We start from the raw sequence: 25136 nt of genomic DNA, 5'->3' as shown, positions 1-25136 counted from the left end.
TTCTTGGCACAGACAGGCTCACTTCTAAACATCTCCTACAGAGCAACAGAGAGGAGCGTGAGGTGGGGTCCTCAGGGGGCCCAGTGCAGAGAGTCTGTGCTTCACTGCATGGGGCCCAGGTTCAGTCCTTGGTCAGGGAATGGAGACTCTGGGCAGTAAAGATCATTCTCTAAAAGAAGCAGATTTTTCTTACACATTCACAGCTCCCTAGGGCTTCCCTGACAGCTCCTGCAATGCAAGAGACCCCAGGTCGATTCCTGGGTCGGGAAGATCCCCTAGAGAAGGAAGAGGCTACCCACTGCAGTATTCTGGCCTGGAGAGTTCCATGGACTGTATAGTTGTCGATGGGGTTGCAAAGAGTCTGACATGACTGAGCGACTTTCACTTTTACACATAAAACTAAAATTAATATTAATCCCTTGGTATCACCTGATTAAAATAAAATTTTACCTTTTGACTATATGTATACTTATGTTTGTATTCATTTTGGTTCTGTAACTAAAATGTCATTTTACAGGTGGTCTGTGCAAATTCTTACAGACCCACGATAACTACACACATATAAATATACACACTGACATCTGCATACTTACACTGTGGAAAGAATTATGTGGCAAATGATGCGGCTGACAAGGGATTCATCTCCAAAATTTACAAACGGCTCATGAGGCTCAGTATCAGAAAATGGATAGAAGATCTAAACAGACATTTCCCCAAAGAAGACATACAGGAGGTCAAGAGGTACATGACAAGATGCTCAACATCATTAAATATATTAGAGAAATTAAAATCAAATTATGAGAGAAAGGCAAATAAAAAATATGCGGTGTTAGCTCACATCAGCCAAAATGGCCACTGTCAAAAAGCCAACAGATGATAAATACAGGGTGGGGTTAAGAAAAGGGGACCCTCTGAAGGTGCTGTGCTGGTGGGATGTCATGGTAACAGCCTCTGTGGAGAAGCGTGAGGAAGTGTCTTTAAAATGTTCAATAGAGCCACCTTGTGATCCAGCAGCCCGCTCCTGAGTCTATGCGGAAAAAAGAATGAAAAAAAAAACACAGAATTCAAAGTGCACCCAAGAGTGTGCTGCAGCAGTATTTACAACAGCCAGGACAGGGAGGAGACCCAGCCGTCCAACGACAGACGAAGGGATGAAGATGAACGGGTGAAGACGTTCATGCACAGTGCAACATTACTCAGCCATAACAAGGAATAAAACTCGGTCATTTGTAGAGATGTGGATGAAGCTATACAGTTTATATACAGTCTGTTATACAGAGTGAAGTCAGAGAAAAACAAATACTGTATATTAATGCACACATATATAAATCACATCAATATGGAATCTAGAAAGAGTACTGATAAAGCTATTTGCAGGGCAGGAATAGAGACTCAGGATGCAGAGAAAGGACTTGTGGACACGGGGAGCGGAAGGAGAGAGTGGGGCAGACGAATTGAGAGTAGGGCTAACGGATGCACACGGCCACGTGTAAAACGGAGAGCCAGTGGGCAGCCGCTGCGGGGCACATGGACCTCAGCCCGGCGCCGTGATGACCTGGGGGGATGGGGGGTGAGGAGGAGGGAGGCTCGAGAGGGAGGAATCAACATGTGGCCACAGCCGACTCGCGCTGCCGCAGGGCAGAAACACAGCGCTGTAGAGCCATTATCCTCCAGTTACAAAAATAAAATAACAGAAGCGACACATTCGCATGAGCAAATGATTCAGCCATGAAAAAGAATGAAATAATGCCACGTGCTGTAACCTATGGACCGAGAGACAATCATAGTAAAGAGAAGTAAGTCAGAAGAACAAATACCGTGTGGTGTCACTTACAGGTGGAATGTGAAAATGGTCACCAACTAACTACTTTACAAAAGTAGAAGGAATGTACAGACTTGGAAAAACAAACTTATGGTCACCAAAGGGGAAAGGTGGGCTGGAAGGGGTAAATCAGAGGGTGGCATTAACTCATACATGTATACACATAGTCAACACAGACCTACTGTATAGCAAGGGAGGTGTACCAAACACTGCGTAAAAACCTACATATGGAAAAAACTCAGAGACGAATATCTACATTTATAACTGAGTAAGATTCTGTATGCCTACAACATGACATTGTAAATCCACTTTACTCCAAACACATACATACATATGTATGTTCAAGCTAAAAAAATTAAAGTGATGAGACACAAGTTTTCGGTGGCTTCTTGTAGCACATTTCACTCTAATTTACAAACCCCAAAAAGGACTTCCACTAATGCACTCCAATTTGACACCAGCACTATAAATAGCCAGGACAAAGAAGCAACCTTAATGTCCACTGACAGATGGATGGATAAAGAAGATGTGGTACATATATACAGGGGAATATTACTCAGTCATAAAAAGAATGAAATAAATGCCATTTGCCATAGCCTGGGTAGATCTAGAGATGGTCATTTTAAGTAAGTCAGAAAGAGAAAGACAAATAGGATATCACATATATATATATATGGAATCCTGAAAAAAATGATACAGATGAACTTATTTATACAGATGAACTTATTTATAAAATAGAAACAGACTTACTTAGATAATGAATTTATGGTTACCAGGGGAGAAAGGTAGGGCTTTCCAGGTAGCTCTTATGGAAAAGAACCTGCCTGCCATGCAGGAGACATAAGAAAACTCAGGTTCGATCCCTGCTCAGAAAGAGCCGCTGCAGAAGGAAATGGCAACCTGCTTCGGTATTCTCGCCTGGAGAATCTCATGGACAGAGGAGCCTGGCGGGCTAGTCCATGGGGGTCACAAAGATTCGAATACAAGTGAAGTGACTTAGCACCCACACAGCAAGGAGGGGATGAATTGGGAGATTCGGATGGACATATAAGGGGTAGCATATTTAAAACAGATAACCGACAAGGACCTGCTGTATCGCACAGGGAACTAACTCAATATTCTGTAATAACCTAAATGGGAACAAGCAGGAAAAGATGCATGTGTATGACTGCATCACTCTGCTCTACACCTGGAGCTAACACAACACTGTAAATCAGTTACACTCCAACGCAAAACGAAAATTAAAAAAGAGAGCTACTCTGGAAAATACACTCCTGTTAAGAATGAATTTATCCTTTTCAAACATTTCTGTAAGTCCAGAGTAAACTCTTAAGTGCCTCACATTTATATTCCAGAGATAACCAGCAGAGGGAGGCCAAGTAATTTTTCAAAACATTCATACTTCCGAGCTGAAATTTAAATTCAAGGTCAACAAATGGGGCAAAACCAGAGAAGAGAGCCTCAGCACCGGGGGAGGCTGGGCGCGCGCGCTCACCTTGCAGTCCATCCGGCAGAGCTTGCCTTCCTGCACGGTCAGGTCCCCGGGCGCCTGCAGGAAGTGCGGGCGGAAGAAGCGCTCCTGGATGGGCTCCCCCTCATCAGCGCTGTCCCTGGACCGCGAGCGAGGCCTGCAGAGCAGAGAGAGTCAGTAGACGGTACAGATAAACAGACCTAGACAGCAGGCCATTTCTAGGGTTCCAGGCATCTGCTTTTTTTAACACAGGGGCAAAAACATAATTTCCTTACCTGCTTACCTGATCCCTAATCTCAACCTTTGCACCAAAGAAAAAGTCAGGAGGCAAAATCTTGTTTCATTTGGGGGTTTAATATAAATTTAATAGTCTGCTAATTGCAGATCTTAATCTGCTATCCTAATCCTTATGACTAGTATAAATCATGAATTGGGAAAGGGGAAAAAATAGGTTAAAGAAAGTTTTAAAATATTTTTAAAATTGGATGAGAACTGTATGACAATTAGCAGCTCATTTACTACCAAATATTTTTAAGTATCAATAACTATAACTTTCCACTGTGAGTGTAAGTTTGTAGGAAATCAGAAGTTCTTATTTTTTAAAAAATTAATATATTTCTAATAAAAATTTATTTTCATATTAACCAGGAAAACAATTAAATTTTTAGGCAGGTCGTCTGCATCCATTATCCATGTACCTAAAGACAATTTTTTTTGCTTTAAAATAAAATTGTGCACATCTCCCAGATTTTGTGCATCTTTCTTGCTTTTGAGTATGTTTCTAGAGGCACCTTTAAGAGTAAAATGATTTAAAGTGATTGCAGGCCCGCCGGTGTAATAAACTGCACTCCACTATCAAAAAAGAAAATAAAAAATAAAAAAATAAAGTGATTGCAGGGAAGATGTAATAATCCAAGGGCAAGATGTTCAAATTAATTCTGCCAGTGATCATCAGAAAGTAAGTTAAAAAATACTTAACTAGAAAAAGCAAAAGAAAAGTTAGTACAATGGGCTAGAATTATCCACCCTTCAACACAGAGTTCACCCATCAGATCTAGTTTATGAGCCCGACACTCCTCCAGGAAGCAGTGACCCACGAACAGCTGGAGTGAGCTGACGGCCCCGGAAAAGCAGCAGAAGATGGACTTGCTCAGCCGTGCTGGGCTCGCAGCTGGCACAGGGGACGCTGTGCGCGGGCCGTGCCCTGGAGGGCAGCATCACGACTGCGAGCCCCAGGCCTGCGGCTGCCTCCCAGACACAGGCAGGGGCCGCGGGCTGTGGAGCTGCTCGCTATCTCTGCTCCTCCTGCGGCTTCCCTGCCTCTGTGGCCCTGCAGGACCCCAGCCGCCTGAATCCCCTCGCAGCGTCCCCAGGCCAGCAGCCCACCAGCTCCTATGAGGCCGCGCCCATCACTGGGCACCAGCGCCCGCCCATGCTCGTAGGCCCCGGGGGCTGCAGGTACGGAAAGTGTCCAAAATGTGGCCAGTCTGACCTTGAGGTCTGGGTCTCGGGTAAGCTTGTGTGCTGAGTGACGACAGCACAAACCTTCAGGCACAAGGTGGTCAGAGGAAACCAGGGGCCCTCTTGGAGGGCCGCAGTGAGGGACAATGGCCGGGCCTGGGCACGCCTCCTGGCTGGTGTCCCCACCCCAGCCACAGGGAGCCCGCTTCCCCTCACGTGCCCACTGTCCCCCGAGCACGGCCTCTCTGTGGGCTCCCCACCACGCTGATGGTGCCGGGTTTAGGAGCCAGCGAGACCCCAGCAACGCCCGGGAAGGGCGCGGGATGTACCTTCTGCCATGAGGGTGTCCGGCCGGCGGGCGGGGGCTGCGGCCTCTCTGGTTCACGGCCTGGACCATCAGCCGTCCCGTGCAGCTGACGCGGCCCTGCGGGGACAGGACCACAGTGGTGAGGGATGTCCGGGGCCCGCTCCTGCGGCCAGCGCCAGCCCCCGCCCGCCCCCGGGGCTCGGCGTGTGACTCCACATTCATCTGAAGCACTTGAGTAAGACGCTCCCCCTCTGACGCTTGACTTGGTTTTACCGTTTCATCCAGGAGGCCGTTTAAGATGAAGACCCCCTACGAACTGACTGTCACCTGCCAAGGTCTCCCTACCCATCAACATTCTTCCCATGAAATGAGCACATTTGAGATTTATGAACCAGAAGCAGTCATAGCCTGAAACGTGAGGATCACATGATAAAGGTTAGTTAGATATGCTAACGAAAATTTTATCTTTAAAAATATTTTAATTTGAAGTATAGTTGATGGGTCTACAATCATCTTGGCCAACACATCCAAGTTCATCTGAAGTATAGTGGACTTAATATTAGTTTCAGGTGTAAAACATGAGTCAACATTTTTGTTGCTTATACCCCTTATAAAGCGGTGACAAAGCATGCTGCATGCACTACCGTCTCTCTCTGTCAACAGCAAGCCTGACATGTGTCGTCTTAGGGGCATGGAGCAGTGCTAAGGGGCCCGAACTATGGGAATAAGGGACCCAGGGGCTTCAGCTTTCTGGCACAGGCGCCTCTTTCTCCTCATGGCTGGCAGAACAGCAAAGCAGATTTCCTCCTCCACTTGTTCTCGAGGTCCAGGAGCACAAGCAGACGGACTTCTAAACTCTGACAATGACCGAAAGGGAGGAGCCAGGGCAGGAACCTGAGAAGCACACTGATCATTCATTCCAGTCCTTGGTGAATTCGAGCTCCCGGCTGAAGGGCAGCCCCGTGTGCACTCACATCACAGTTGACCACTGACCCCCACGGTCATCCCAAGTGGCCGACATATGGGAGGCCAGAGCTGAGGGTTGCGTGGATTCTCAACCGCCTTCTGAGCTCCCCTGGGAGTGGGCTGACACTGGTGGGGACACGGAGGGAGGCACCCCAGCAGGATGCAGGGAGGGGCTTGCACGTCTCAGCCTGGACCTCCTCAGGCCCCAGGAAAGGCAAGGACTCACACTAACAGTGCCGACAGGAGGGCGAGGCAGCCCCAGGAGGACGGCTGCCGGGAACACACAGCTCGAGTGGCCCTGAACCGCGAGGCAGGCTCCTCCTTCACTGAGGCCACCACATCCCCAAGTACTGTGCAGCTAACTTCAGGAGGGAACAACCCCTGCCCTGCACCAACTGCCTCACAGGTCCCGGCCACGCAACAGAGGCTCTCCCATGCCGACCCCGGCACACGCCGGGGACTCCCCAACACGGCCTGACATCTGAGAATCACTTTCACTGACCTGTCCCACGTGGACTTGTGCAGGTGCACGTGCCTAGAAGAGCCTGTTACAAATCGCACAGCTGACGACTCACCGCGGCCGGTCTAACAGGTGGTCATGGAAGCCCCGTGGTTCTTTCCGGAGCTTGAGAACAAGGAGCTGTGCATTTCACATAGATAGCGCCCCTTGTTCTCAGGACAGGCTTTCCAAACTTTCTGCCTCGTAGCTTCATCACAGGCTGTGGGGCCCCTCAATGCTATCTGTTCACTTTTAACTGTCTTATTAACACATGAAGGAGTAACAGAAGTGAACGTGTGAAGTGAAGCTCGGAAGGAGCCGGGAAACCCTGTGAGGCTGAAACACAGACCCCCAACCAGCCAGACTTCTGAGTGTAACTCTGCTGCTCGCAGCTCTTCTGTTCCGACCAAGTCCTTGGCTGGAGGCTGACACGAGCCCCGAGTGTGAACTCTGAAGGTGGTTCTGCGCGAGATGCCCGGCTGGTGAGGCGCACGTGATGCCTGGCAAGGCTGCTTCTTCACCTGCTGTGGAAACAGCATCTGCCTGTCCTGGCTCACAGAGGCTAACGGGGCCCAGGGCCCAGGATAGTCGCCTGCCCGGACACACAGCACAGCTGGAGAAGGCGCAAACCGCGACGGCCATTCCAGCCCGGGGCAGGACCAGGCTCCTAGCAATGCAGCAAAACAAAGCCAAACATCCGCGTCCGCATTCCACTGCGCTGTCAGGAGGCCTGAGAGCCGGGGCCTGCGGTCCCAGTCTGGCACAGGGGGACGCAGCGCGGCCCCTCCTGACCTCGCTAACCTGCGGCTGCTGTCTCCTGGGGGCAGCCAGGCGAGCACGCCCGGCGCTCTGAGCTCGTCCCCACGGAGACCTGTCAGCAGCCTCTCACACGCCTCTTATCCCTGAAGACCGAGCAGGTGGGAAAGTCTTCTCTGGAATAAACTGCTGGCCATGCTCGCCTCCCTCCCGGCTCTCACCGTCTCTCACGGCTACCCTCAGGACTTATCTCCCCGGCCTGGAGAGCCCAGCCGCTCCCGCTCCACTGTGGAAGCCACGGTGTCAGAAAAGGGAGATGGTGCTGTCCCCCTTCCAAACACGAATCCTTCTAGAACGTGGAAGAAAATCATGGCGCCAAAGGGCGTCAAGGAAGCAGGGAGTTCACGTCAGGCAACCCCATGCTATGCTTCTGGGACTGGAAGCATATGTATATGTGCATGCTTTGTGTATCCTGGAAAACTTAGCTTTTACTTTTGAGATTTATTTCCAGTACCTATTTACATCACGTTCCTTTTAAATCATTTTTAAATTCACAAATTACAAGAATGGCAAAGCCATTTACTATACCATAGCAACTGTTTATAAAGCTGAGTTTATGGAGTGCTGGGCTTCCCTGGTGGCTTAGAGGTAAAGAACCTGCCTGCAATGCAGGAGATGTGAAAGACAGGGGTTTGATCCCTGAATTGGGAAGATCCCCTGGAGAAGGAAGTGGCAGTATTCTTGCCTGGAGAATTCCATGGACAGGGAAGCCTGGTGTGCTGCAGTCCATGGGGCCACAAAGAGTCAGACACGACTGAGCAACTACACAACAACATGGAGTGTGAGGTGTTTCTATCATCATGTTCCCATGGCAACAAGTGACAACTTGCACCAAGGATCAGGCAAAGAAACAGGCTCTCGCGGGTCACAGGTGAAATACCACTTTGTTTTCCTAAGTGGGTAGGAAGTTCATTCCAAATTTTCACAAAATTGGACGCACAATCTTGGATGACTCACAAAACCCACATGTGGCATGTGTGCATGGACCTGCCACTGAAGACCTGGGACAAGAAGGCATTTCACCCCTGAACTAACACCCACCAGGAGACGTGCTCAGAAGCTCACAACAGCGGCTGTCAAGCACCACAAACCCCAAATGCACAGCAACGTCAGCCTGAGGCCCACATCCACTCTCAGGGTCTCCCCAGACTCTGCTTAGGAGTCTCCCCTCCGACACCTGCCTCTTGGTCATTCAGATAGGAAAGGAGTAGTTTAGTGATAAGAACACACCCCGTTAATGAGAATCCTGGTGGATCAGACCTCAAGAGACAGCAGGATTCCGGCATGAGGACCTGCTTTGGCAGGGGAGCCTCTGGGGCCCGGAGTGGTCCCCCTGCTGTTTGCTCAATCCACAGGCGGGATGGAGACACTGTCAGAAAACCAGGCTCGGGACTTCGCTGTGGCCAGGGGCTAAGACCCTACGCTCCCAATGCAGGGGCCCAGGTTCCATCCCTGGTCAGGGAACCAGATCCCACATGCCACAGGTAAGACTCTGCATGCTGCAACTAAAGCGTGATGACCCAGCACAGCCAAATAAACAGACTAAAAAGGAAAAGTGGGCTTCTGGTGTCCTGAGGTAAATGGTCACTCCCCGTCTCTTTGACTCCAAGAGGTAAAGCATGAAGAATCAGACGAGGGGATCTACAGGGCGTGGCCGGCTCTCTGCTGAGGGAGCCGAACTCAGGGCCCCAGGTTGAGGGTGGGGCCTCCTCCTGGCCCTGGTGTGGCTCCTGCCAGCCAGGCTGTGGGGGTGGGAGGTGGATCTTTAGCTAAGCCCTCACCCTAGCCCCCAGCTGTGCAGTCCTGATTCAGCCACACTGGCTGGGAACGCCCCCTCAAGGTGTGATACCACCTGAAGGAGACTACACGCAGACTCCAAACTGCAGTTTGACATTTGCGTTATTCTGTTCTTTAAAGGTGCTCACTCCAACAACAGTTTAAAATGTGCAGCAGGCAAAACGCCTGGACACGAACAGCAGAACCCGGTAGTGGCGGCTGTGGAAGGGACACAGTGAACTCTAGCTCCATCACCTACCCCAGACTTCTCAGGGCACGAGAGCAATCAAGAACCCAACATGAAGGAAAACTCTGGGTTTTGTTGAGTTCTCCATTACTTTTTTAAGAGGAAGAAAACATAAGATGGGAATCAGTAATAGTCAAGAAAGCATACTAAAAATACAATTAAAAAAAAGTTCCACTTTCATTCCCTCAAATGCACCGTGAACACAAACAAGCATTCAAACATAATTATTTCGTAAAGGTCATGACTGTGACTGTTTTTCAGAGGTCATGTGTTCACTGATTGAAATATCAGAGCCTCAAGAAGGTGCATGAACTTGGAAACTGTTCCTGGTCAGTGAGGAGTCCACTGTCCCAGATCACAGGCTGGTTGCGGTGAAATGTGTGAGACTTCAGCTCAGTCTAATTTTAACATTACTGCAGTAATGTATCTTTCCATGACAATGTAACCTTAGGACAGGATAACACTGTTTGCAACACGGCATGCACTTGTAGAAGTATGCAAAAATTGCTAAAATTACCTGTATCATTTTCTAACACTTATGTTTCTTTCAAAAGAAATAATGAAATATAGAATGATACAAATAGATCAGAGATTTTTTTAAAAGGATGACTTGTGAGCAATCTCCATCAGTTACATAACAAAACTGCTAGCTTTCTTTTTTAAAAGTCTTATTTACAGGCTTCCCTGATAGCTCAGTTGGTAAAGAATCTGCCTGCAATACAGGTAGACCCTGGCTCGATTCTTGGGTTGGGAAGATCCCCTGGAGAAAGGAGAGGCTAACCACTCCAGTACTCTGGCCTGGAGAATTCCATGGACTTGGTATAGTCCATGGGGGTCACAAAGAGTCGGACACGACTGATTATGTGGTTTTTGTAGACTTTGTAAAATACTCTGTCAAGTGTTTCAAGCACAAAACCACTTCTTACACATGTCTGTGGATTCAGTACAGTTCCTAAAATATACAAGATAGCCTATAAAAAAGAATTTGCAGGCTTGAATCGGAACCTAGTAGCCAGTAGCTGCCTACTAAATTCTAAGTAGTCAATTAATTTTTTGACCCTAAATCTAAAGGTCAATACAAGAGAAAACAAAACAAAATCCTGAGTGCTCTATTTATATTCTATCAAAATTATAATTTGTCCACACTTATAGGTTACTTAAATTCCACTGAATTAAATGTGCATGTATTTCTTCTAAATATTTAATTTTTGAGTCTTCCTACCACATCTTACACATACCCCTCACTCCCCTTTCTCCTGGGAATGTTATTCTACATGAAATCACATGGTTTGTGCATCTATTTACTGGCTCATCTTCTGTCTTGGGACCTCGTCCTCCCAAGAATGGCAGCCCCACCCCCCATGAGAGGTATGCACAGCAGTCTCTCGACAAATGTTTGTGGAAATAAATGGTGCACATTTGTGAATCATGCACACAAATGTCTAATGGAATAAACAAACACTCAGGAGAGAAAAATCTCTCTCCTGGGAAACCAAGCTGGACAGAGAACGTGGGGGTCCAGCGCCCCAACAGGCGAGCCGCCTCTTCGTCTGGGGACCCCACCGGTTCAGAGCAGAGCCGGGCTGCGCTTCCCACCTGAGGGTTGGCAGCCATGACTGTGTAATTGCCGTCGTCCTCCAGCGTGGAGGCTGCGGTGTGCAGGGAGCAGGTCCCGCTGGGGTCGCTGCGGATGCTGTAGTGATCGTTCTTGGGGGAGATCTGCTTTCCATCCTTAAACCAGTAAATCTGCGGGCAGAGGCAGAGAGGAGGTGAGGCCTGTGTGTGCGGGGTGGGTGGGGAGCTGCTCTGAGCTCCTGCGACAGAATGAGACTGGATACCTGGGTGGGACCTTGGCTTCCGAGGGACGAGGGGGGCAGCGAACAAGGCTAGTTCTAGTCTATCAGAAATTACACGTTCTTTCTTTCTAGAGGATGTATAGGCACTTCCCTGGTGGCCCAGTGGCTAAGACACCTTGCTCCTACTGCAGGAGGCCCAGGTTCAACCCTCAGTCAGGGAACTAGATTCCACTTGCCCCAGCCAAGATCACAGATCTGCATGCTGCAACTCAGACGTGCTGCCGCCAAATAATAAAGTAGGAAGTATTTAAAGTATATTTTAAATAATAAAGTAATATTAAATAAGATAGATTAATAATATATTAAATTATTAATAAAATAAACAATAAATATATAGATAAAAGACGTACATAAGTGGCATTTACATTCACCCATTATTTACATGGAAGACGTGATTAACTCTCAGCTGGCATCACAATTTTCTTTTTGCTTCTGTTTTCAAATGATCTAAGTGGACATGTATTACTTGTAAAGGGAAAAACATTATCTCAAGATTAAAAAAACCAGACCCTAAAGTCCAGTGAATTCGTCTGTGCCGGACACCCAGAACAGGGTGAGAGGGAGGGGTGGGGGGCGCAGCTGGGGGCACAGGGTTGAAGGTTAGAGCTCACCAGCTCTCCCCACTATGTTAAACACAGCAGCATTTAAACTAATTTTCAAATAATAACTTGGAGTGATAGAAAATTGTGAAAAATATAATAAAAGTACATCTTGATTAGACAGAAACGTTCTAAATGGTCATACCATCTCTTCTACAGGTCCCTCCTCCCCTCTTTCTCCTTTAAGCAAGATCCCAGGGCCATCGGTTTCTCACGTTTTGCTGGTTGTATCTGAGCGCAGAAGAGAGGCCACAGTGATGGTCACAGAGCCACAGCACCAACACAGCCAGTACGCTGTGTACTGAGGAAACGACATCCTCGCTTTTTAAGCAGGATGCGGTCACCTCTGTTCCCTGCAGCCCAGGGCACTCCGAGCTGACTCCCAGCAGAGGAAACCTACTTTAGAGCCTGCCATAAAATGAACTTCCTCCTGCATGTACATCACTTGGCAAGTTGAGACCACAGCTGGCCTTTCACTGTTACTCCCTGTCAAAGCCTTTGAATCTGAAAAACTGCTCTTAAACCTTCCAAGTCTAAGGTAGGAAAAGGCCAGAAACGGACAACATGAAGTAAGTGCGCCAAAAACGAGGGTCTGAGAGCTGCAACCTTTCTCTCCCTAGTTTTATGGAAACTATATTACCAATATTACCGGTCTCCAGAACCTAAAAGTTCACCATTGAAACAGACTAGTAACTTCCAGTTCCAAAAGCTAAGTTACATAAAGGCTGACACTTCATAATTATCATGCTCTTACTGGTTGGATTATTTCCGAAGGAATAAAGAAGCTCAGATCAGTATACAGTGTCTCCCTTTCACATTCCTGCTGCTATGCCAGTTCTTTAGAATTCTTTTTTCCCTTTAGTCCTATTTTTCACCTGTATTATACTTAGAAGACAACTTTCCAATGAGAATTAAGAGATGTATTGTGCTGAGCTGCTCAGTCATGTCTGAGTATTCTCAACTCCATGGAGTGCAGTCTGCCAGGCTCCTCTGTCCATGAGGATTCTCCAGGCAAAAGTACTGGAGTGGGTTGCCATGCCCTCCTCCAGGGGATCTTCCCGACCCAGGGACTGAACCCAGGTCTCCCACATTGCAGGTGGATTCTTTACCATCTGAGCCACCAGGGAAGCCCAGATTAAGAGACAGTGCCAACATTCTACCAAGACTGCTCTGAGACAGTGTGGGGAAGATACAACAGAGGAAAACAGTGTGAACTAGAACTCCGCTTCAGTCTGCTCAGGTTTCAAGGGGACAAGCCTCCCGAGGGCAGAATATCCTGGGAGTGCCAGGCAGAGCTTCCGTTTCTCACTGTGCCTCTCTTACTGTCTTCCCTCCAGTTCTGCAGAAAAGTGCAGGCCTGTGTGCTGTTCCATGGGGCCGTGAGCAGTGATCCTAGTCTCTGTCTAAAGAGACGGCCACCCGCCACCCAGGGTCCCCGTGTGCCTGCAGGACAGGCTCTGGCCGGGCTAGCCACAGCCGTTGGACTCTTGCCCCCTCCGCCTCTGTATACACAGGTGGCCTTGGCTTTGTGGATTAAAGATATGATTCCCGCCACTAGTGGCAGCTTCACTGCTCCGTACAGTACAGAGCATGGGCGGGGTTCAAGTTCAGGCCTGGCCGCCACAGCCTCCTGGCCTCGGCCGACCTGCTGGAGCTGAGTCCGACACCTGCAGTGTGGGTGTCACAACCGTGGCTCCGTGTGAGAGAGAGAGGGGAGGGTGTGAGGCGCTCCCTGCCAGTTACTCTCCTGGTCTATCTGTCCTGTCCTCTTAGGTCCCATTCTATCCTACCCTATTCTGTTCAACCTTGTCCGAGTCTAGGGGCTTCCCTGGTGGCTCAGACAGTAAAGAATCCACCTGCAATGCAGGAGATGTGGGCTCAATCCCTGGGTCAGGAAGATCCCCTGGAGGAGGGCATAGCAACCCACTTTAGTATTCTTGCCTGGAAAGTCCCATGGGCAGAGGAGCCTGGCAGGCTACAGTCCATGGGTTCACAAAGAGCAGGACACGATTGAACGACTGACACTTTCACAGTTTCAATTCTGGCATTTGTCCTCCTACCACCACCCTGCAGGCTGGAAGCCAGACCCATCCTCAGGGCACGCAGCTCTGAAGAGGCTGTTGTCTCCACTCACCTTGGGCTTTGGGTCACCGGTCACTCTGCACGTGAATGTCGCAGGCATACCCTCAAAGATCTTGTAATGCTTCAGCTTCACCTCAAAGAAGGGGGCCACTCCGCTCTCCACAGACGTGTCCCCGAAGGGTGCCTCATCCCCTGACTCCTCCACGGGGGACCGCTCCAGCCGGTACTCGATTTCACTGATGAGCCTCTGCTCACAGCTGGAGACCTTGTACTCCTGAGTCAGATGGAGGGGCTGCGTCACTGGCTGGGCCCCTCACGGTACAGAGTGCCCCACCGGACTCAGCCCCTCTCCAGGCATGTTCCCAGAGGGCAGCGATGTGTTCACTACAGAACTAAACAACGAGTCTGCACCCCAGTCACTCCCACATGAACAAAGAACACCTGGAAGGATGCGTGGTGTTTCAAACCATCCTCAAGTCCTATCAACCAAAAAACACCACAGTCACACAACTAGGAGAATGAGTTTCTTCCTCGTCTCTCTTAGAATGGTGAGAAGAAGAAAAAGGCAACGGTTCCTCCTGAACTGCTCATAAAAGTTAAGCACTGACACCACGCTGACCCTTCCCTGTCTGAGGGTGGGCGCCTCCCAGACGGGCAGATGTGGCTCACTTGGCCTGTTCTCCAGTGGGTGACGGAGTAGCGGTACCTTACTCCCTTCTCCTGACGGTCCTCACCGCCCTGCTCCCCAGCTCTGGGCAACCATTCTCCACCCTCTTTAAAGGAAAAAGGGATGGAAAGCCCAGTCAAATATGTGGTTAAAAAAATAGGCATCAAGTGCCCGCCAGCATCCTCTAGTAATGAAGGGGTACAAGAGACCTCCTGCTCATGAAGCATAGAAAAGGCAGCCCATTATGAAACATTCTCTATTTAATAGTAAATGAAACGTTGTTTCAAACGAGGTTTTCTCTTGAAGTTACTCAATCTTTAAAAACAGTCTGGCCGTGGGGTTTTCCTGGTGCCCAGTGGTTAAGACCTAGCACTATCAGTGGAGGGGGCAGGGCTCGAGTAAGATGTCACACATGGCATGCCCCCAAACCCAAAAAAGCCTGTTGGCTTGAGGGAAGAAATTCAGCAGTATGAATAAAACTGCAGGAAATACACAAGTTGCTTTGTCTAATTATTATCAAATTAATCAGTTTAAGAATTAGCTCTTCTTTCTCCTAGAAAACTTTTAACAAATGAGAAACTTCTCACAATTTTAAATTCAGAGTATTCATAAAGGACAGAATAAAATTCGTGTCTGTAAATAAACGACGTGACAAATCACAGTGCAGTAACTCTGTCCATCTGATACAATGAAAACAGACATGGTGAGTGTGTAGGTAATGATCTTAGGGCAGGAAATGCAGACACACAAGTACATGAGGCAGAACAGAGGGACAGACACAGAAGGACTGGGAGGAGAAGAGAGGTAAAGGCGACCTTTTGACCGTCCAGAGGACTCTCTACAGAAGCACGAGATGGCCAGGAGTCCTGAAACAGCAGAAAAGGAGTAGTGAAGCCCAGGAAGAGAAGCGGCAAGAATCCAACCCGATTTCTAGCTTTAAGGGAAACTCCGGTGGGAGCAATATTTAACACAGAAAAACTTTCAGATTTTGAAGGCTGATCCATTTCTCAATAGACAGGAGAAAGGGTTTACTTGGTCCTTTAAACTTGTGTTCAAAAGCTTTCTTTCATCTTAAAACTATTCAGTACATGTGGAGACTCCAAATAGAAGCAAATCCATGAAGTGATTCTGGTGTTAGCAGGGGAACAAAGCAGATTCCCTGCTCATTACTGATTTTCAACTACATTTGTGAAGAAAAACACTCTTTTCTGTACATAGATACTTCACCTGGATGAGGTATTAAGAATGTAACTGAAATTAGTCACAAGTGACTTAACACAATCTCAGTGAATGCATGTTCCTCCACAGACCTGTTTTGCATTACAGCACAGGACAGGGAAATCAGAAAGATACTTGAAAGAAGAGAAACTAATGGATAAGACAAAAAGGACAAGTGCCATCGACTGAAATAACTCCATTATCCCCCAACACAGGGTGTGCTCACTCGCTGCTGGCCAGAGGCCGCCTGTGACCCACCCTTGGTTCTGCACAGAGCTGGCCCAGGACCAGGTCCCTAGGGAGGCTGGGGGAGGTGGGCGGAGAACACTCTGCTCTCCCGGGAAGCCAGAAGGATCGCATACCTGGTTGGCCGCCTCCTCTTCCGGCTCCTGGACGTTGAAGACAGTCGCGCTGTCGGCACCCAGGAGCCGCCGAGCCATCCTTTCTTCATAGGTCAACCTCTAAGCAAAGAAGCCACACGAGTCAGAAAAATCACAGTGCTGCAGCGCCTTGAGAACACGAACGCAAAGAGCAAACGGGCCTGTGGGTCTCTGACCGCTCCCCTCCGCCTCCGGACGCCTGTGCGGACAGGAGCCCTCTGCTCTGTGTCCACCTGCTCCCACTGCGCCTCCAGTCCTGACCCTGAGCTGAGCCACGGTGGCCTGTCCCGAGCGCCATCAACGAACGGAGCACAGACTGAAGGCGAGCACAGCGAGCCGCAGGGCAGAAGTCACCTACAGGTGTGTGTCACGCGTTTATGCCTAATGATGAACACGAAGACAGAGACCTGTAGCCAGCAAGAGGTTTTCTACAGGACGTGTATGGTCATAGCTGTCACAGGCTTCAGAACAGCTCCGAGCCTGGGAAGGGAGTCCGAGGCTGGCGGGCAGGGCTACTTCGAGAGCTCTTCTCCAGGGCCAGGCACGGGGCTTGAACGCAGGCAAACACAGGAAGTCATGAAGGCTGGCTGCACATGCTGACCCAGCAGAGGGGCCGGAAGTGGCCTTGAGCCGACCAGGAGACTGCTCCCAGCGGAGGTGGTGAGGCCCCTGCACTGAGTGCCCAGGGCTTTGGGCTGAACACAAACCAAATGGCCCACTTGCTTTGTCTGATGGGCTGTGCACTTGAGAGCTGGCTCCAAAACGATCAGCCCATTCACTGGGGCATTTTAAAAACAAGCTTTTGATTCAAAAGAGAATAATTAGTAGCACAAAATAAAATTTAAAAAAATGTGTAAATTATTTCAGATGAACTTCCAAACCTCTGAATCCAGACATAGACTCTCCTAGAAACTCTCTAATCAGGAAAATATGCTGGGTAAATCGCTGCTTTCCAGTAACTGCTGGTTTCAGTCCCAGTGGAAACCGGGAAGAGAAGCAGGACACGTGCCAAATGGCAAACGGACCTGAAGTTCCAATGACCTTGTTTTGGGAAAAGGGGCCGAGGGTGAGGAGAGGTGTATCTGTGGCACGGAACGGCTCGTCCACATGCAGCTGTTTAATTTTCTCAACATGCATTAAAGAATCATGGATTCAATTTTCAGACACAGTTTTAAATACTGTTTTAAACACCTGCTCTCCTAAAAAGCCTTCCTAATGTTTGGGGACGGCGGCCTGGTACCACCCCATTCCTCTGGAGCAGAAGCATCACTCGATATTCAGGCCCTCGTCAGACACACCTGCCACCACCAGGAGCCAGGCTCACTCACTGCTGTGCTTCTGAACCACTCTGCGCCGTGTGAACATAAAGTCCATATACCAAGACGCCAGAAACGCGAAGAGACACGTGCAGCGTCAGGAAGAAGCTGTCTGACGGTCACATTTTCTAAGAACGGAAACCTTACTTGTCCTTTTAAAATTCTCAAATGTGGAAATGTATGGAAAATATTGGAAATGTCATTCACTGCTGAAGAAATACAAATAATATATACCTCTCTGCAAAAGAGATCTATGACATATATGCAACAAATGTAAATACATGTAGTGTAATAATAATAGCTTATAGAAATCTTATCTTTTAAACCAAGAGTTATTAGTTCATAAGGAGTATTTAAACAAACCAACAAAAAAACCTTGAAAAAAGCCTTTACCTGGCTTGAGAAAGATCCCATAAGTCTCTGTTTTAATCTTTCAAAGGCTCTGGTTGACAGAGCCAGGGAAAACTTCCAGAATGTGTTCATTTGCACATGCAACCACTTATTTCAGGGAGAAGATATTTCCCCTGTGTGAAAATCTCAGTGAGGTGAGTAATGTGAGGTCTCTTTAGCATGTCAGTCTTCCTCAGCCCCTAAGATCAGTACCCAAGCCCCTCCTCTGGGCCCCAGCCTTCCAATCCAAGTGGTCTGTGCTTATGTCTTTATGTATCAGGGCGGGATAACCGCAGCTCCCAGAAAACCGAGTCAGCACGCAGGCTTTGTCCTCTGGAGAAGGTGCTGAGGGAGACTTTACACAAGAGGGCCCTCTCTGCGTCTACTGAAGAGCCAGGCCGATGCCCCCATAAAGCACACAGGTCACTGGCCACCGCCTAAGAAATCTCATTTCCTAGACTCGTTCGCCAACGCCCTTCAGGAGCTCGGACGTGATGACGAGCAGTGAGCCCAGAAAACAAACAAGCCAACAGGTGACCTGGAAGGACTGGGCCCGTGGAGGAGGCGCCTGTGTGGACTGTGTCCTCGTCCATCCACAACCCGCAGCCTCGGAACAGTGACCACTCCCTTCCAGGACTGAGCTGAGCTGCCCCCACAGACCAGGACAAGCGCGGTAGGAACCGCACCTGGACCGTCTAGACCAGACCGGCACGGTCTCCTAAGGCGCGCGGCCTTCTCTGCAGCGCAGGGCAGGGCACAGAGCCCAGAAGTGAGCTCCGATCCACCGCCTCTGGGCAGAGACCGACCGTGGGGCACAGCCCCCAGCCCTACCCTCCAGCGGGACTGGCTCCCTCTCTCTGCCTCCCACCCAAGGGCTTGCCAGGCCCGACCCTGCTTAGCTTCCAAGCAGGACAAGCGCGGGTGTGATGGGGCGGGGCGGCTGTAGCCTGTCCCTTTTGTCTGTAGCGTTGAAGGTCCTCAGTGTGCTACCGTGGGCTTCCTGCCCCCTCTACCTCCAAGCGGCCGCATCCCCCCCAGCCCCCAGGAATGGTTCATGGAGGGAGGCAGCAAAGCCTCCCCCCATGCTCTCCCCTCCACAAGCAAACCTCAACCCGGAGAGGCGCGTGGGGGCTGGGGCGGGGGGTGGGCGACACCAGCTGTCAGGACGGTGCTCTGTGCTGGCGGAAGGCCAGGTGTGAAGGTGAGGCTCCAGCCCTAAGGCTGGTGAGGGCGGATCTCGGGCGGCTCCAGTGACCGCCCCGCCCCGCCCCCTACCACCCGCTCCTGCTCATCGCGGCCCCGCGCTCTACCGCCCCCTACCGGCTGCCCGTTGTTCAGCAGGTCCTCCTTGAAGCGCAGCTTGCGTTCCAGGTCCTGGATGACGGCGTCCTTGGAGCCCTGGATCTCCTCGTCGGAGGCCATCCTAGCAGGTCTGCTGGCCTTCTTGGGAAGCCCCCTGCGGGTGAGCACACAGTGGAGGCAGGGTCAGGGTTTGGTCCGGCGGGCACACCCAGCCCAGCGCTCAGGGCCCCGGGCGTGCAGTCCACCCTGGGGCCACGCCCATCCTGCTGGGTGTGGACCAGTGACCCAGACGGAACCGCTGGCACACGCTGGGGCCGAGATGAGCGCCGAGGCAGAAGAGGCGCCGTCTGTGTGCATACCTGGGTTTCTGCCGCGTCAGGCTGTGACTTTGGGCATCAACCCTAACTATTCATTGAAAGGACTGATGCTGAAGCTGGAGAACAGATCACAGAACACACCATGTGGCAGGAATTCTAGGTGGGACAGGAATAAACAGGAAGCAGGAATGGATGCAGGCCGGGAGGGGATAGAGGGGGGATGAACGGAAGAGGACCCTAGGATGCTGTTCGGAGCCCCGGGAGCCTGCCAACACCCCTGCTGACCCGCTGGCTGGGGCCGTGCTCTGTTCCGGGCACCAGAGCAGACTGCGCTGCAGCCTCAAGCCACTGTTCTTGCGAAAATCAGCTCCTGCAGTGGAGGTGGGGAGGCGGTGCTGCCAGGCGACAGGAGGGGAGGGTCCAGGTGGAGCTGGACTGGGAGGACCGCATCGGGGAGGGGCGGCCAGAGCCAGCCCAGGGGGTCGATGGGGCACCGGGAAGAGGGAGCCGGGGTGAGGCACCCTCTCCATTTAACAGGGAACCTCTTTTTCTGAGAATATCTCATTTGGACTAATTACTAACGTGATTCAGCAAACACTAAGAAATTATGTTAAAACCTGAGCACAGAGTAAGGGTCAGGCAGAAAGCAGGACGCAGCATCTGCCCCCGACACGCCACCCACCGACTTCCGAGGAGCAAAGAGCCACTCCTCAGGAACAAAAATGTGTCTGCTGATAGAGATGCTTTCCCTTCACAACGGTTCATACAATTAAAAATTAAGACATTTCTTCAAAGTAAACTGTTACCCAAACCAGCACTCCTCACAGTGCCGGGGAGTCAGTGACAGCCCCACCCGCCTGGGGTGCTGACCTCCTGGTGAACACGGTCAGATCGAGCCCACAGGAGCATCCGGCCCCGTCTGCACCGGAGACAACACGACCCAGTGCTCGCGTGCTTGGGGTGGGAACTGCCGCCACTGGAGACACGCCGTTGCCTGAACGCGTGTGTCTGTAACCAGCTTTGGGAAGGGCGGTGACCCCACGGCCTCAGGAGGGAAAGCAGGGAGGGACTGGATCCACAGGAATCCCCTAAACCCTGACCCACATCAACGCCGCGGGCTGCGGGGAGGCCATCCAGCCTTGCTGCCACTGTGGCCCATAGCTGCCTCGGCCCTCTGCCCGGCCCTCCATTGCGCAGACACCAGATACAAAACCACATCTCCACAGACTGTTTATAAGCTACTCTTTTACAGATGAGAACAAGACGATGCTAAACACAAACAATGAAATAGCCATCAGTGCAACTGATGATTAAGAAAATAGAGATATCTGATTTGCTGTACGGCTCAGGAAACTCCAACAGGGGCTCTGTACCAACCTAGAGGGGTGGGGTAGGGAGGGAGATGGGAGGGAGGGTCAAAACGGAGGTTATATATGTGTACCTATGGCTGATTCATCTTGAGGTTTGACAGAAAACAACAAAATTCTGTAAAGCAATTATCCTTCAATTAAAAAAAAAAAGATAAACTGCCCCCCAGGAATTCTACGGTCTATGCCCTCTGGTTCCACGGGGGTGCAGCTGTGACCTCTCTGTCTGTCTGGCTTTGAACACCGCGTTAGCTCCTGCATCCCCAGGGCCTGCTCTGTGTCTTGGTCAAGAGAACTCACCGTTGCCTCTCGTGGCTGAGCAAGAAAACTGCACAGGTCACAGAACAAGGACTGGGATGGACCTGTACACACTGCCATGTCAAACGGTCACCAACAAGGACCTACCGGATAGCACAGGGGACTCTGCTCAATGTCACGTGGCAGCCTGGATGAGAGGAACGTTTGCAGGAGACTGGATGTATGTATATGTGTGGCTGAGGCCCTTTGCTGTCCACCTGAATTTCTACCAACATGTTAATTGGCTGTACTCCAATATAAATTAAAAGTTAAAAGCAACACCAATAAATAAATAAATAAATAAATAAATAAAATAAAGATATCTGAAATTTGCATTTAAGATTTTGGTATCAGATAAGCAAGGAAGCACCATAAAAAACCAACCGAACTAACAGATTCCTACTTCACCAAGTCACTTGTAATCGGTCTGCTACGTGCACTTGACACATATGGCAAAGCTGTCCAACCAGACGAGTAACAGGTGAGTGAACCTGAGTCTGCTGTTACAATCACAAGCGCCCCACGAGAGAAACAAGTGACTGAAGAGGGTCGACTGACCAGGGCTGGGCGGCTCCTACAAGCTCAAGGGCGCCGACTGGTCATGGCAGGCCGAGAGGGACACCCAGTCTTGGGCAAGTCTGAACTGATCCATCTGAGTTACTATGATGGCTAAAAAGTTACTGTTTCATCTTTAATTCAGAATGCAAACCAGTGATCCCACAAGTCTGCAGAGGAAAAATGCTCCAAAGTCATATGAATCAAACCAACAGAAGGAATTCTTTAAGTGTGTGTGATTTTGCAACGGGAAATTTTTTGTGGACAAAAAGGTGACCACATATCTGTGGCTTCTGGGCTGGCATAGAGCTGGAGGCCTGGGGTCACCACTGAACGTGGTGTCAAAGGGCCCAGCTCCCCTGGGTACAGCTTCCCACAGCCATAAAATCAGAGTGATGTCCCCATTAGCTTTGAAGAAATGGCAGGAGCTGCTGGTCTCCTCTCTGGTAATAGTTATAAAATACCATGACTCCATATGAGTAACCATGACAGAGACTGCTAAGAGATAAGCACTTCTGTTACTTCAGATGAGCCTGTAAAACTGCTGAATACAAGGGAATTTCAAAGTCGGAGACCAGAATGAACTGTTTCTGCCTAAGATGATAAAAGGTGTGACACTGCCCCCCTGTCCAAGGCGGTGGTGGACTCATCTTTCATCAAATTCCAACTGACAAGTGTTGTTGTTGTTCACTTGCTAAGTCGTGTCTGACTCTGAGACCCCACTTGACTGCAGCACACCAGGCCTCCCTGTCCATCACCATCTCCCGGAGCCTGCTCAAACTATTGTCCATTGAGTTGGTGATGCCATCCAACCATCTCATCCTCTTCTCCTCATCCTCCTGACCTCAAACTTTCCCAGCATCAGGGTCTTTTCCAATGAATCAGTGCTTTGCATCAGGTGACCCAAGTATTGGAGCTTCAGCTTCAGCATCAGTCCTTCCAATGAATATTCAGGACTGATTTCCTTTAGGATGGACAGTCCAAGGGACTCTCCGAAGTCTTCTCCAGCACCACAGCTCAAAAGCATCAATTCTTTGGCACTCAGTCTTCTCTATGGTCCGGCTCTCACATCTGTACTGGACTACTGGAAAAACCATAGCTTTGACTAGACAGACGTCTGCCGGTAAAGTGATGTCTCTGCTTTTAAAATCACTGTCTAGGTATGTCATAGCTTTTCTTCCAAAGAGCAAGTGTTTTCATAGCCCTTCCAAAGTAAGAGGACAAAGTGTATCACGTAACAAAGAGACAAAGGTTTGCTCAGGCCAGAGGATGGACTCGACTCTGGCTGAAGCCCATGATTACACCACTACCACCCTCGCTCCCCTCCTTATGTGACTATTTACACAGTCACCTGACTAAGCTTTTTCCCATAAGGACCTGAGAAGAAGCCAGATCTCAATCGCAGAATTCCTCAGGCAGCCTTCAGAAAATGCCTAACAATGCAGGACGCGCCCAACAGGCACTTCTGGACACACCTGGAGGGCAAACAGCAGTCTCGTCTCGCAGGAGCCACAAGCCCACCCCAGGGTGGGAGCCTGCTGTGAGTGTAACTCGAATCCTAGGGTCTCCTCACTTTTATTCCCACATGAAATCCATGAGGGTCTCCTCCTTTTCTCTCTGAAGGGCACTGGGGTCCTGCCAGCCCTGAAGCAGGATGTCGACAGGGAGAGGGTTGACATGTGGCCCTGGGCTCGCCCTGGCCAGCAGGCATTTCTGACCTCCTCAGTGGATGGGTGAGTGCCAGCTCTTACTACACTTCAAGACGTGCCAGACGCCTCCCATGGGTTTGTTTTGCCAGCTTATTTATCCTCACAGGGTTTCTAAGTGAAGATTTTAGAGGGCTGCCACGTCAGCACTGTGACCTAAGGAAAGCCATTTGGAGTCCGGCAGAAGATGATGGAACCCTGCAGAGATGGGGTGGGGGGCTGGGGCCAGGGCTGGCTGCATCATTCAGGCCTGGGACAGGGCCTCACGTATCTGCATGAAATGTAGCCACTGACACGTCTGTTCCCTCCAACCACTGCCCGGATGGACATGCAGTGGACGAGTTCACTTCCTGATCCCGGGCACGAAGGGACTGCCACCTCCCCTCGGCGCGCACCCAGCCCCCAGCTGGGGCCCCCACCGTGTGCAGACCGGTGCAGAGGGGTGGTGGGCACTCACGCAGCGGGAGCGGCGCGCGGCAGGCCGAGGGCGGAGACCCCGGTGGAGACGGTGCTGGCGGTGGCTGGCTGCGAGGGCAGCAGGGCGCGGAGCAGCGCTGCAGGCGCGGGGCCTGGGCGGGCGGCGCGGGACGCGGGACCCGGGCCAGGCGGAGGTGGAGGCGGCGGCGGCGGGAAGAAGTCGGGCCCTGCGGCCAGCGCCGGCGGGCTGAGCGGCGGGGGTGGCGGTGGGAGCGCGCCCCACTCGGGCTCAGAGGTCGGCGGGGACGCGGGCGCCGGGGACCGGGGCGCATTGGGGCTCAGGCTCTGGGCGGCGATGAACTGCTTGGGGCGCGCGTAGCTGAAGGAGCTGGAAGCCTGCATGGCGGGCGCGGGGCGGGCAGCCAGCGCGCTCATGGGCTCCGCGCGCGACTCCAGGGGCTCCGGGGACGCGGGCGGCGAGGGGCGCGCGCGGGCTTCGCGCTCCCGGCGGATCTGCTGCTGCAGCTGCTGGATCCTGAGCGCGTCCCTGCGGGGAGAAAAGGACACCTTCAGATGTGCGGCAGGAACCGCATCCCCCAGGAGCCCGAGTGCCACCGAGGACACAGCTGATCAGCGTCTCACCGGACTCAGACCTGAGGCGAGACGAGCCGGCTAACATGCCAGGGGACGCTGTCTGACCCCGGGAGCCACAGCACTGCATTTTAACAGAACCAGAATCTCTTAAGTGGAAAACTTCTAACGTGAGCTCTCACCCTCTCATCTGGGGCCAACGTTTTGGGAAAAATTTATCACAATGGGAAAGTTAAAAGAAACACCGATTTAACTTATTTTTGGCAGATTTACCTGAATCCAATTTGCCTACCTCACTCCTGTCAACTCTAGTCAATAAATACCACAGGTTGGTCTGGGGGTGGGTTGGGGTGGGGGGAGACCCACTTTGATTTCTGCCTTTGCTCCCTAAAAAACACATGCAAAGTTTATTCTACCCCAATTTTGAAACTGCCAACTATTTATTTATACAAACCTTAATACATACTGGCATTTGGCATCACATCTGAAACATACATATAACTCCCATCGTTCATGTGCAGGGGTTCAATAAGCAGTAACAAATTATTAATTTTACAATGCGCTGTGCTGTGTCTCTCAGTTGTGTCCAACTCTTTGTGACCCCATGGACCACAGCCCTCTAGGTTCCTCTATCCATGGGATTCTCCAGGCAAGAATACTAGGGTAGGTTGTCATGCCCTCCTCTAGGGGATCTTCCCAACCCAGGAATCG

The 25136-nt window shown here is 50.7% G+C and overlaps 1 protein-coding gene across 7 annotated transcripts in view; it reads right to left on the bottom strand.

Moving 5' to 3' along the window:
• PALLD (palladin, cytoskeletal associated protein) overlaps positions 1-25136 on the bottom strand; it is a 373189-nt gene that overhangs the window by 6048 nt on the left and 342005 nt on the right. For 5 of the 7 annotated variants that reach the window (XM_065908290.1, XM_065908292.1, XM_065908293.1 and 2 more), the window contains 8 exons: positions 23875-24381; positions 19194-19329; positions 16150-16248; positions 15385-15435; positions 13955-14176; positions 10962-11111; positions 5084-5178; positions 3318-3450 (listed from right to left, as the gene is read on the bottom strand). In XM_065908290.1, coding sequence (XP_065764362.1) covers positions 3318-3450; positions 5084-5178; positions 10962-11111; positions 13955-14176; positions 15385-15435; positions 16150-16248; positions 19194-19329; positions 23875-24381 — 1393 coding nt within the window. The remainder of the gene's footprint in view (positions 1-3317; positions 3451-5083; positions 5179-10961; positions 11112-13954; positions 14177-15384; positions 15436-16149; positions 16249-19193; positions 19330-23874; positions 24382-25136) is intronic. The other 2 variants (XM_065908291.1, XM_065908296.1) reach the window with 2 other exon arrangements.

Source organism: Muntiacus reevesi, chromosome 17 (assembly GCF_963930625.1).
Source record: "Muntiacus reevesi chromosome 17, mMunRee1.1, whole genome shotgun sequence".
Lineage (NCBI taxonomy): Eukaryota > Metazoa > Chordata > Mammalia > Artiodactyla > Cervidae > Muntiacus > Muntiacus reevesi.
Note: the sequence above shows the minus strand (reverse complement) of the source record. Positions and strands in the feature narration are given on the sequence as shown.